Source organism: Cornus florida, unplaced genomic scaffold (assembly GCF_030987335.1).
Source record: "Cornus florida cultivar Cherokee Brave unplaced genomic scaffold, ASM3098733v1 CherokeeBrave_3.0.0_Hap2_Chr09, whole genome shotgun sequence".
In the NCBI taxonomy this organism is placed as follows: Eukaryota; Viridiplantae; Streptophyta; class Magnoliopsida; order Cornales; family Cornaceae; genus Cornus; species Cornus florida.
The window spans coordinates 88,963,764-88,978,017 of NW_026775579.1; the positions used below are offsets into that span (position 1 = coordinate 88,963,764).

The 14,254-nt window shown below is 33.7% G+C and overlaps 1 protein-coding gene across 1 annotated transcript; it reads left to right on the forward strand.

Annotated features, from left to right (window-relative positions):
- Positions 1–5,931: 5,931 nt before the first annotated feature.
- On the forward strand, positions 5,932–9,624 carry LOC132274993 (actin-depolymerizing factor). Its single transcript, XM_059776374.1, has 3 exons — positions 5,932–6,106; positions 7,170–7,435; positions 9,179–9,624. Exons 1-3 carry the CDS (start codon positions 6,092–6,094, stop codon positions 9,327–9,329), a joined length of 432 nt encoding a protein of 143 aa, XP_059632357.1. The 5' UTR covers positions 5,932–6,091; the 3' UTR covers positions 9,330–9,624.
- Positions 9,625–14,254: the final 4,630 nt, after the last annotated feature.

A 14,254-nucleotide genomic window follows, 5' to 3' on the forward strand; every position in this document is an offset into this window, starting at 1 on the left:
AATATTAGAGTTCCCAACTCGACGTTTTTTCAAATTTTCCAAAAGTAGAATGTATAATCCCATAAACGCATGCATCTCCAAATAAAATGAATCAATTTTGCCTTTACCTGAAGCTACCATGTATAATTTACCCCAAACGCCATTAACAACTGCGCCATTAATGATCCAACATCGCGTTGCAACCACTCAAGAGCAACTCTATATGCAGACTTCACCATAAAACTTCCATCATTTGAAAAGTGCCATACCCTTCTATCACTGATATTGGTTTCACTTAAAAGGGATTGATAAATTTTTGCTAGATTCATCGGAAGAAAATAACTAAGAAATAACCACATCATTCTAGGATTTGGAGTGAGGATCGACCAAATCTTGGACTCTTCCCACAGTGCATCCACAAGGTGAGAAAGGCTTGAAAATGTGCAAGAGTTGTTGGAATCCATGGATCAGACCATACCTCAAACCGTGTTGCACAACTTCTCTAGATGAACATATGTTCTTCCAAGCCCAACTCGAGTTACCTCTGATTCTGGCCTCTAAAAATGAAGTTTGAGAAAAATACTTTCCTTTGTATATCCTTGAAAATTAACTACCATCCTCTACTGCAAACCTCCATCATTGCTTAGCCAAGAGTGCAGTATTAAAAGCTTCTAGGTCTCTAAATCCCAAACCACCCTCTGATTTTTTTCTTCACAATTGCTCCCATTTTAACCGACATATTTTCCTTTCTTCTTTAGACCCAACCCACCAAAAGTGCACTACTTTACTGCTCAAACTTTTGCAAACTGGAACCCGAATTCTAAAGCAGCTCATAGTATACGTGGGAAAAGCTTGAAGAACAGACTTAATGAGAATTTATTTCCCTACATTAGAAAAGAACCAAACTTTCCAACCCTTAATCTTGTCAACGTACATAAAAATCTGCTTCTTGGATCAGCTAATCTCAGCTGGCAACCCCAAATGCCTGTCAAGCCTGCCGCCAATGAGAACTCCCAGCCTTCGACTCAAAACCGCCCTCTCATCTGAAGGGACATTAGCACTAAAAATAGTGGAAGATTTTGAGTAATTTATTTGTTGTCTTGACACTCTCTCATACCGAACCAGCATGCGTCTCAACAAATTTACTTCCGTGTCATTTGCAAAGAATCGTCAGCGAATAACAAATGGATACATTCGGGCCTCTATTCATCTGAATACCAGAGAAAAGTTCACTGTCACTGCCCTCTGCACATAAAAGTTATGAATAAAATGATACTGGATCACCTTGTCTTATCCATCATTACAAACATATCTCCTGCACAACCATTCAACAAGACAAGAATAAGAGACACTACTAACAGACCCCATAACCATCCGAGTCCACCTGTCTCCATTCCACCCTGTCATAAGCCTTAGCCACATCTAATTTCACTGCCATGAATATTTTTCGTTCTAGCCCTGCTTCTCAAAAAATGGTCAACCTCATGTGCAATAAGTATACTATCAATGATTAATAATGGCCTTGGTACAAAGTGAAGGCACAATGGAAGCATTTAAAAAAATTTAGGAGCGTAATTACGTGATTTTTCATCAAATCAAGAAATACTGTAAAGGGATCTCATATCTTTGGATGATTGAATAATCGTTGAATTCAATAACATTATTCTTTGTCTTTAAACTCTGCTTTCATTTCCAGTCTCCTATTTATTTTATTAAATATTGTATTGAGTATTTAAATTAAGGAAAAACTAAGAAATTCTCTCTTTTTCTAACAAATAAAAATAAATAGAAAAATATTCGAAGTGTCTTTCTTGCTTCAACCCTCGGAAAGATAGACTTAGATTCATTTGAAGGAAAAGAAAATAGAACTAAAGAAGTCGGTAAAAGAAAATGAAAAAGTAAATTAAGAAAATTCTGGTGTTGTAATAGTTCAGTATACATATAAATTAGAAGAATATAGATGAACACTTTCTCCTTTGGCCTTGAAGACCAATGAGTCTTCACCTCTATAACCCCAATGTAGGACTGTGGAACCCTAACCTTTTCTCTCACACTCTGTATTTTGGATAGTGTACGAAAATTATATTTTGGATAGTGTACGAAAATTATATTTTGTATCGTCGTATCACGGAATATATGACCAGAGAGATAGTTATAATATCTGGGACTAGGGATGATGATCAAGATGGCTTCTTATCCTAACTCCAATTAGATAGAGATAGAGTTATCTCATAACTTTGTCATATCTAATTAATTACAATAAGCACCACGATAGTATTGTAATTACACTCTAGGATTTAAAAATTACGACAAGGCCCTATTTACTAATTAATTACATATAAACCCCTCCACTACCGAATATCCATAAATAGCCCTAGGAAAACATATACTAATTTAATTCTTATGATCGCTGAATTAAATTCTTTTATAAAAGGATTTTCAAAATAAATATTTTTCTAAATAAATAATAGAAAAATAATTTAGTAAACATTTTACTAAAATGCCCTGGCGAGGTTCCAGTGATCAAGCTTTTTAAATTGCATCATGGGGATATTTTTCTTATAAAAAGTGTGGATTCCATGTTGAGCATTTGTATTCCCAGAGCTCCAACATTAGCCACCTAAGATATATACCATGGTATTGACCTTAAAAAGGATCTTACACATTGATAAGTTAAAGTGACTAAATCCCTCAGGATTTAGAGCCTATGAATTTAGAAGATAAGAAACAAACTAAAATAATGACAGTACAGTGTGATCTTATGGTAATCAATCCAGTTCAGCGTACTCCAGGCACGCTAACACACTGCCTTAGAGTCAACTACCCCAATGGTCGAGACAAATCATCCTATCTTATAAAGGTCAAATGTGTTACAATCTTACAAATAAAAGTGCCCAACTTTTACCACTGACTGCAAACAATGCCAAGGTGCAAGAAACTAGTGACCTAAATCTCCTGTATGTAAATCTCATTTACACACTTAAGTCACCTATAATGCAACTTGAAGACTATAATGCATCTCATACAAATATATGTAAAGCCCAATGCATGAATATCATATTTACTAATAAAATATCAAATAAAAAATAAATAATTGACTTGTAGGGTATATGATCCCAACACAAAGCACTTTGCTCTTCACTAATAATACGAGATAACAATAATTTTAACCGATTAGCTAATATTTTAGTAAGAGTCTCATAGCCACATTTCAGGACGAGATTGGTCTTATATTGAGTTATTAGGAACTCTCACATATGGAATCAACACAGCATTGGTTGCATTCAAGCTTTTCAAAAGCTTACCATGTTCCAAAAAATGGGTAAAAGCATTTAACAAGTAGTCCACCACCACAGTCCAATATTGTTGGGAAAGAGTCGCCCAGGTCTCGTGCTTTGAGTGGAGCCATTTCCATCAGAGCTTGATAAACTTCCGCCTCCGTAACCTTCTGCATTAAACTCTGATTCATCCAGCAATAACCATTGGTTCCCACAAGTTCCAGAAATCCTCGATCATCATCGCGAAGAAGTAAGCAAATCACGGAAATAATTTTTTGCCACCCCTCTAACTGCTTTAGCATCGTCCAACCAAACTCCTTGGGTGTTGTCCAGTCCTTTTTATCAGATTTCTACCCCCCTCCTTAATTTTCAGTGACAACATGAAAAAAAATTGGAATTTCTATCCCCGTGAAGCAACCATCCCGTCCGAGACTTTTGGCGCCAATACATCTCTTCTTTTTTCCTTCAAATTGCCAAGCCGGTTCAGCAACTGCAGCACACTCCTCATCTTGAACCCGTCTTGCATCAAACATGAAGTTTCTTCACTTCGAACTGCAATTAACAAATAAACCCAGCAAAATAACTGCATGATCAGACCCAACCACATGAAAGTGTTGAACGACAGCAGCTGAAAATTGAAGTCGTCAGTCCACCGTAACCAAAGTCCGATCCAACCCGTTCCTATTATTATTACACCAAGTAAAAGGATAACTCATACGGCAACATACTAAAAGATTTATTTCAAAAAAATTTAATATTTACAGCCAATAATAAACATATTTTTCCTCTAAATTTAATCTCTTTTTTAGATGGGTACCTAAATTTAATTTCAATAAATTATGCAAAAATTAAAAAATCTATTAAACTGCGTTCATGTTTTCCTCCCGTTGAGAAAATCAAAATAAATAAAAAAGAATTCAACTTTATTATATATTTCCCCATAAGATTAGCAATATTTTCAAAATATTTTTGTCAACAGATTTTCACATAACTTATAGATCAAAACAAAATTGAACCATGGTCCATTGACTGACTGTAATGTGTACTTGTACTTTGGTTCTAAATTTTAGCATCATATGATGTCACTTACGGACAATTTAATAATCATATTCTTTATTTTTAACTCATGTGATCTCTTCCAATTAATCCACTTAAAACTTCTCACCCTAAAGTTTTGGAGATTGGAGCTTGTTGTCACAAATATAACTTTTACATTTATATAGGCATTACTTTCTCATGATTAACTCTCTACTAAAATGAATATAACTCAGGTTACTAGAACTCTCTACTAAAATGAATATATTTATAGAGTCTTTTCTTTTAAAAATGAAAATCTTATTCAATCTATCAATTTATATAAAGCTCTTCTATACTCTAGAATCCTACTAGTATTTACAACACTTCATAATTCTTTAGTCTTATATTATTGAAATGAAAATATATAAGACAATAAGAGAAGAAAAAATAGTAACTTGTAATGAATAATTTATTTTAAAAAAACCTAAACACGTGATATTTTGTAGGTTCCGAATGAATTTTTACGTACATAATTTTTTTTTAACACTTTATATAATTACATTACTAACATTTTTTGGTAAAATGCATAAAACACCCTTATAATATGCTTATAGTATATCATATCCTTCATGTACGAAAAACACCTATAAAAGTATCAAAATATGCAAATAAATCATAATGGTCACATTTAAGATATTTGTCAAAATTACCCTTATGGAAACAATTTACACATTAAATTTTTTTTAAAAAGTCATTTAATGAAATGATAAAAAAGAACAACACCCCTAAGGTGCGGAAAACACTCTTTAGGTGGAGATGATTGAACAACCCTTTGTTTTTTTTTTTTTCAGTAAAAATTGAACACTAACTTATTTATTTTTTTAAAAAAGATTGAACAACCATTTGTTAATATGTAATGAATTACATATATATATATATATATATATATATATATATATATATTTATTTATTTATTTATTTGTGAAAATTTAAGGAGTAGAGCGTAGCGATGCGTTTTTTTTTTTTTTTTTTTGAAGTAAAGATTGAACACCCATTTATTGCTATGAAATGAATTATATATATATATATATTGAAAATTCTAAAGTTTAAAATTTTAAATGTATATTATATATATAATGAATAACTATATTTAATTTAAAATTTTTAATTATATATTTTATTAAAAATTATAATTATATTAAATTTTAATTAAAAATAATTTTTTATTTTTTATAATTATAGAAAGAAATGAGATTTTTATATATTTGACAATTGTGAGAACATATATATATATTTTTTATCTTCATTTACCCAGTAATATTTTACCTTGGCCAATTCTTTATGAGTGCCATTTAGTCCTAAAGAATTGGCCAAGGTAATATATTAATTAATTTTTAAAATATCATTTGCTCTATAAGTGTGTGTAACGACAATAAACTCTATTCTAAATGTGAAGGGAAATTAGTAAAACTAAAATTGTTCTTTGATAAGTATAAAAGTACTTTAAGTGTCTAATTAACATTTTAGTATAAGATTGACCCTACGCGTACTTACCACCAACTGGATAAGTGAGGTGCTAAGGGCAGTCCTTTTCAGAAAACAATAGACTGTAGACACGACGCGCCTCTTTTCTGTTCCCTCAAAACACGAATCTTCTCTCTTTCTATCTCTCTAAAAAGCAGAGAATTTTTGTTGATATATCTCTCTCATCTCCTACTTTTTACTAACTCTGCTCTCCATAAGTCTCTTGTCCTCTCTCTCTCAATTTACACATCTCTCTAAAACTCCCTCTCTATCTTCTTCTGGTTACAGTAGCTATGTCTTTCAGAGGGGTGAGTTTTCTATACATCTTGTTCGATCTGTTTGAATTTTTTTTAGATTTGAGTTTTTCTAGTTTCTGCAAGGTTTTCCATATGATGTGTGTAAGATATAGTTCTGGAATTTTATTGTAATTCATGTCCGATTTGATTTTTTTTTTTTGAGGAAATCTAGGGTGCTGTGTGTTATCTTTTCATTGTGTCAATAGAGTGAATTTTGTTTAGATCTTCATTACTGGTACGAGATGAACTATATCGAGTTTTAGTATTATTATTGATTTCAATTTATATGGCTTTACTAGCTATAGAACTTTAATTTATCTTTGCATGTTAATATGTAATTGAAATTTAATTGCGATGTCTGGCTTGCAGGCTTTCAATTTGATGTGAATTGTAAAATTTATTGTCTTGCTCATCTGCAATTTGGTATATTACAGTGGTAAATTTGTGTTTTTTTTGGGTTTCGTTGGCTGGATCAGTTGCATCATTGATCTAGGACTTTATTATTGACATTGTAGGATTGGCAACTACTGTTCCTTTAGATTGTGTTTAGGGAAATGGTGTTTTGAAGATCTTTTGGAGGTAATTTATTTGTTGGCTCAAGGAATGCGACCACCTTTGAAATAAACAAGTCTGTAACTTTTTTTTTTTTTTTTTGGATTATAACAGTAGAAAGGTGCCCACAGAATTTTAGTTACCTGATCATTTGGAGCCTATCAATTTGTACAACTTTAAGTCTTTCCTTTTCTCTATTTGGTTCTGTTAAAATTGATGAAAGGAAATCAAAGAGATGGTAAGAAAAGGAAGCCTGTAAAATCATTTTTCTTTACTTCATCTCACATTTTGTGGATGGACCGTAATATGCATGACAATTTTTTATAATCTTGTACAATGAATGTTTTTAATTGGAGAACGCTTATAGCCTCTCGAACGTTTGCATGTTCGACCTTTATTTCAGAACACAAAGAAGCTATTGATGGTATAGATTATATTGATGTCAATATATGTGTGCGTATGTGTATACATCCATACCAATCTTGATTGGATCAAATATTTGCATGTTTGGTTTTCATTTCAGACAAATGCTTCCTCTGGCATGGGTGTTGCCGATCACAGCAAAAGCACATATGTGGAACTGCAGAGGAAAAAGGTCCATCGCTATGTGATCTTTAAGATTGATGAGAAGAAAAAAGAGGTCGTAGTTGAAAAGACTGGAGGTCCAGCTGAGAGCTATGACGACTTCACTGCATCTCTGCCTGAGAATGACTGCCGATATGCAGTTTATGACTTTGATTTTGTGACTTCTGAGAACTGCCAAAAGAGCAAGATCTTTTTCATTGCATGGTGAGTTGTTTATGTTAGCCAATCAATGCAAATAAATTGTTTCAGATGACATTCTAGAAGCAGATAAACCTATTACATGCATGATGTTCCCATTCATGCTCACCGTTTTCATAACAAATTATTTCCTCTCTTGAAAGTTAAACAGCAGTCACAACCTAATGTGGTTGCCTTGCATGAAATGTGTGTGTGTGTGTGTTTTGGTGGGGGAGTCTTTGTAATTGGTTAGCCCTGTTATCTCTGTTAATATCTTCACCAAATGTATAGTCTGGGTATACTTCTATGGTGTCATTCTTCAGACATGCTAAACTTGTCTACTTATAGTATGTTGACATTAAAAACTAGCCTTTATCATTTCTTTTAGTATGTCTTCTTATGGTCCGTGATCTTTATTATTGGCATTTTAGCAGTTTCACTTTTGATAGGGTATGTACTGTCACATTCTAGTTCTTAATTATTTACTTCTCTAAATATATATTTTTTGGATGTACCTTTATGGTGTCAATGATTCTTCTCCCTACTTCCTGCTTTTCTCCAAACATCATCGATGAGTAAGTATATAAGAGTACAACAGCGGTGTTCAGATTGGATTATGACCTTCATTAATGGCATCTATTGGAAGTTTTACTTTGGGCAGCCTGGCAGGAATAGGTTCATAAATGCCATGATAGTTATGAGCGATTATCCAATTACTTGGGCCATAGAAACTGAAATCACTATAACTTCCTAGATTGTCAGAAACCAAGCCTTTGGTTAGAAATTAAAATATAAAATTTGCTGCGCTTGATCTATTGCTGTTCTATTTGTTTTTCCTTTTTCATAGTATTCAGCTTTTGCCAACTTGCTGCTTCTCTTTGAGCTGTAACTGAATGTGCCTAATCATGGTGAAGCATATCAATCAAGTCTTGCTCATGTTACCACCTAGTGTTTGCCTACAGGTGCTAATGACATCCTTACTCCCTAGTATCTCCACATAAGGATCTAGCTTTCTTTTTGTCATATTCGTTTTGAAACCCTAAGCTTATAACTTTGTGGTTATTGCATCCTGTGGTTGATCTTTACAGTTGGCAACTTGGCATGAAATTGAGCATATAGATTGGTCACCTTCTTTTTACTTTTTCCCGAGTATATTTTCTTATGAAATTCTAGATTTAGAATTAGAACCCTTATAATGCATCTGCATTTTACACTTGTTCACAAAAAAGGGCTGGCAAATTCATGTATGTATGGTAGAGGATCCATAGCTTTGCTCTGCATTAGAAACCAGTGGCTTACCTAAAATTTATGTATAGTGAAGTTCACCTTTTGCCCCATGCAACACTTCCAAATATGAAAATCCCCGGCACTTACCGTTGTTAAGTATCTACTCTGAATTATCTTGTGGTAATCTCATTGTGTGCATGATATTTTGATTATATGGTTTCTAAACAACTATTGAAGCCTTTGACTTAGGCTACTTTAATGATATGAGGAATTAAATTGCAGCCACAATGTATTGTTAGTGTTCCTCAGGGTGACCACTTTGGCCCACACGAGGTGAGACTTTTTGTCACGTATGTAGTCGCCGAGGTTTATGTTCGATTGGTATGTTCCATTAAAGATTGAAAGGGAAGATTTATAAAAAAAAAACTAGTAGATAGACATTCTTTATCTTTGGTATGGTCTTACACCACCATCTTAAATATGATTTATCCATTATGTCAGTGTGAAAGTGATTTCCCCTCCTTTCTTTTAAATATGTATCAGGTCTCCTTCTGTGTCCCGTATCCGTGCAAAGATGCTGTATGCCACATCCAAGGACAGGTTCAGAAGGGAGCTGGAGGGCATCCACTATGAGATTCAGGCCACTGACCCAACTGAGATGGATCTTGAAGTGCTCCGAGAGCGTGCTAACTGAACTGAACCCTTTCTGTAGTCAGAAAGGGTTTGTATCTCCAACTGTTAGGGTTTCTCTGCGATATAAAGAAATCCATAATGCTTCAGTTAATTACTGTTTATGTGCAGTGTAATTTTAACATGAAATGACTTAACTATTAAATAATTGGGCATCTGGGAAGGCTGATTAGAGCTCTCACATTAACTCAGAGCCTCCTTATTGTCATGATGCCTCCCAGATGAAGCATGGGCGTGGTTATGGATATTAGTGATTTGAATCCTAAAATATATTATATAAAAGTGTTTTATGTGAATAATTTTATTGATTCAGGTTACTCGGTGTAGTGATAAAAGCTCGGGCTATCAGAGGTGATTTTGAGCTCAAGTTACCTGGGGCAAATAATGGTAGATGCTTCGGTTATTATTTTTTTCACTCCCAACATTTTCGACTTGGTGATGCCTATTAAGCTTCTTTTATTTATTTACTTTGTGTTGTGGAATGCAGTGTTTGATGGTTGGGTTTGAAATTACAATGCATTACTTTGGGTGAAATTATTAGATATTTATGAAATTTCTTTATAATATATTAATACACTCTTGTGGGTTATTTTTTTAATTAGAGAATTTGAATTGAATTGATTGTCAATGGTATTAATAGAGGACAATTTAATAATTTCTTAATGGAAGAACAGAAAGTCAATTGAACCGCCATCGATCTGTACGTTTTGAATTTATAAAAGGTAAACCATTACTTTGGAGATAATCTTAAAAAGATAGAATTTTAAAAATAGATATTTATTTTGGGTACAACTGAGTAGTTTCCTCCCCCAACTTAAAACTGACTGCTCTGACCGTTTCTCTCCTCCAACCCTTCACAACAAAACTGATTAACTGTTATCTCTCTCTGTTTTCAACAAAAACAACATTTCTTACACACGCATCTCTCAGAACAGGTTCTAGGTCAAAATTTTATTTATTTTGTACACTTCCATTCTTTCTTTGCCCCTTCAAAATTTTCACTTCCTTCCATAAATTAGTCATTTGAATGACGTTTTCCTCCCAAAGAATTAATTGATTTCAGTTTGATTGGGAAAAAAAAAAATTAAGTATGGTAAATTGGTTTGAGATCCTTGGTTGAAGAAAAATAAATAAATAAATAAAATTAAAAATTAAAAAAATAAAAAGCAAATTTTAATCTTAATCTTAATCTTCAAACAATAGTTCCAATATAAAAAAGAAACTAACATTGTTCGCATCTTGAATCATTAAGTGGTCAGTTTTTAAATTTCGTTCACGTCTTGGCCTCTAAAATTTTTCTTATTGATTCTATTTAATATCTTTTAAAATTTCTTAAGACTCCTTTTGATGCACAAATCTAGTAAACTAGAAGTTTTTCACTTGTATGGTTGGAAGTTTAAAGGAAAAGAAATCATGTTAGTTAGTTTTACAATATTATTATTATTATTTTCAATTCCCTCCAGTGTTATCAAGGGAGAGAGGAATTATAAAACATGAGAAAATCATTTAAATGTTAAAATTTTTATGTCATTTTTTTTTTTTTTTTTCTTTTTGGGTTAAATACTTTACACCCCTCAAGTTTGAACCCTTTTATTAGAGTACATAATAAGTGATTTTACTATTATACCCTTGACTTTACTTAAAATGACACATCTCCCTTAATTAAATTGATTGGCCACCCTCAATCTCACCAAAACCAACAGTTTCTCTCACTACCACCCCACATCACAACCACCAAAACCAACACCACCCGCCACGGTTGTGTTGTCCTCGGTGGGAATCGGTGGCGTTGGTGTCGCCGGATACGGTCTGCGGAGAGGGTTTTTTGGGAGGGTAAAAGTGTACTTTAATCAATGAAGGATAATTTAAGAAAAACAAAAGCTTTAAATTTCTAAATTTGCTTATGAGTGAAAATTTGTGAGATTCACTATTCATTATACTTTTCAAATCTATTGAATCGAAAAATCAAATAGAACCTAATTAGAAAGAAAACATAATCTAAGAGCACCGATTATCTTCAATTATTCCTCATCGATATCACGTGTTTTCTTGCTGCAACTGTTTCACCAGAACAAGACAAAGAAAGTATAGCTACAACTCAAGTCAGGAAAAACAAATTAGGGTTTGGTCGTACTCACGTGCAGATGCTGGGATGATCACGATCCTTCAGTTTAAGTGTTTGCCCATATAAGGCAACCCCATTTATTATTCTGGTCCGTGTCCCAATTCTTCTCTCGGATCAAATCCAGTGATAAATTTTTAAAAAATAAGATATGAATACGGGGAAAATAAAATATATTGTGAATTTAAATGCGATTATTAATATAATATAAAAGTTTGTTTCACAAAATATAAAATAAATATTCATAATTATTACTTAATAAATTTGTTTTTTTTTTTTTACAATTATACTATATTATTAATAATATATATATATATATATTAATATTCAAAACTTGATAAAACGTGTTACGAAGTATTTAAGAATTATTAGATTCGTAGTCAGAATATTTGAAAGATATTGAATACGTGTTGTAAATTTAAAAATATATATTTTAAAATTACAGATACTTTTTAAGAAATATAGAACACGTACACACAAGAATTCAAAAAGTATCGATATTCAACACATATATACTACGTAGCTCTCGTAAAAACATCTTTACTTCCTTAGTTGCGAATTAAAAAGTTGCTTAAAAAAATTGTAGCATGAGTAACCTTGTAATTAACCTAGGGGTGGCAAATGGGTTGGTTGAGCCGAGTTTGGGTTGGGTTAAAAATGGGCGGGTTAAACATGGGCCAAGATCTATATTCAATCCGTTCAGAACGGGTTAAAAATGAGCGGGTCAAAAATATATAGGCCAGGTTAACCCGTTATGACCCGCGAGTCTATTAATTATTTTATTTTAATTTTTAATTATTTTTTTTATTTTCAAAAAAAAATTAATTTTTTTTTTTTGGAAAAGTTTTAAAATTTTATTTAATAACAAATAAAAAAATAATCTCAAACTCAGCAATATTTATCGACTTGTTATAGAGAGAGAAGTGAAGGAAAGAGAATAAATTTCTAAAGAGGGGATTGATGAGAAACAAATTTAGAGAGAGGATCGTGATTCGTGAGTGAGAATTTTAGATAGAAATGAGTTGAATATAATAAAGAATATGGTAAAGTGCAATAAATCCCTCTCAACTATACCCCAAGTGCAACTAACCCCCTCAACTACAAATAACCCCCTTCAACTATGGTCTTGTTTTAGTCTTAGGACAGAGAATATTTTTCAGGTCACTTCTAACTACCGGAATTTGGAAAAGTCTAATTTACCCCTTCAAAAAAACGGTGCCGCATCACATTGATGAAAATAAAATGCTTAGAGGACACGTGTCAGCAGACTATTGGCTGCTGACTTTATTATTATTTTCCCTTTTCTATTCGTTATCTTCAACTGGGTCTCTCTTCTCACTCCCTTCTCTCTCTAACTCGATGAACCCCCAAATTGAAAAGGTGACCTCGAAGCCGGCGATTGACAGAACGGCGGGCAAGGCGATGACGAGCTTGGCTGTGGTGGCTTGATAGAGAAGGGTTGGCTGTGACGGCGAGGTGGAGAAGGGCTCTGTGACGGCGAGGTGGGTGGACTGAACGGCAGAGACTGCGGCGGCTCAGCCGGTGGAGGGCTCGGTTGACTCGGCCGTGGGTGAGCTTGGCGGGATTGAAGGGCGGCCGAACTCACGGCGAGCAAGGAGGCTTCGGACGGTGGAGAGGATGAAGACGGCGTCGGCGGTTTCGACTTTGGATGATGTCAGTTGTGATGGACGGTGGGTGGTGCAGCGGCGGTGACGGACTGGTGAAGGCTCGGCCGTGAGGAAGAAATGTGTCGGTGGAGAGGAGCGGCTGGCAAGTGGGTTTTGATTTTTTGATTTTATTTTTTATGTTGATATCGAATTAGATAAAGAGCTGTGTGACGGTCCCAATCGAAGTGAGAACACTTTCTAGTTGATTTTTGTGATGGATATCTAAATCAAAATGAGTCAAGTTGCAGAAGAGTGCTGTTTCGTTGGAGGTTGGAGAATGGATCGAGTCTGCTAAATACTCTTGAACTGGAGTGGGGTGTACAGATAGAATATGTCTATGGGTTTTGATTTCTTGTTTTGTATATGCCAAATGGGTTTTGATTTTTTTATTTTGATTTTGATTTTATTTTTACTCACTGTATACTAAGCTAACATATAGGTACAAAAGCTTCAAACTATACCTTGGATCGTTTCAGTTCTAATGCCAAAAGACGAGCATCATATGTGTTGTGTATATATATGTATATATATATATATCATATGTGCTGGAGGAAGAAGACAATGAGTGAATTTGTTAGAGCTTGTTTGGGTCCAATGGTGTTTCATGGGCAGTATAGTATTTTAAATTGATAAGGGCAGTATGGTCATTTACATAAATTTGGCCTCTCACGTGCAAGGAAAATTATCGGCCGGTTGCCGGATTGGGTAAAGTACAACAGACTGAATAGTTCAAGGTGGTTTTTTGTTTATTTTGAAATTCAGGGGGATTTTTTGCTCATTGAGGTATAGTTTAGGGGGGTTTAATGCACTTTACCCTAAAGAATATGATTCACCCAAAATTATTAAAAAGTCAGCAATTATGGATAAATTGATTGGTTGTGACCTATTTTACCACCCCTAAATGACGAGGAATTAAATTAGACATAACACCTGGAACACTTTGGGAAGCAAAACAGCTTTTGAATTTCTTGTCAAAGATTAAAAAAAATCAATTTCTTTTTCCGTGGCAAGAAATATCCTGCAAAAACTCGAGAAGGCAGGTAGAGAGGTCTTATTTGACGAGCCAAGAACATAGCAGTACATTACAGATGCTCGTACTGCAAAAAATTTTGTATCCTTTTGGCGTACTGCATTGAATGG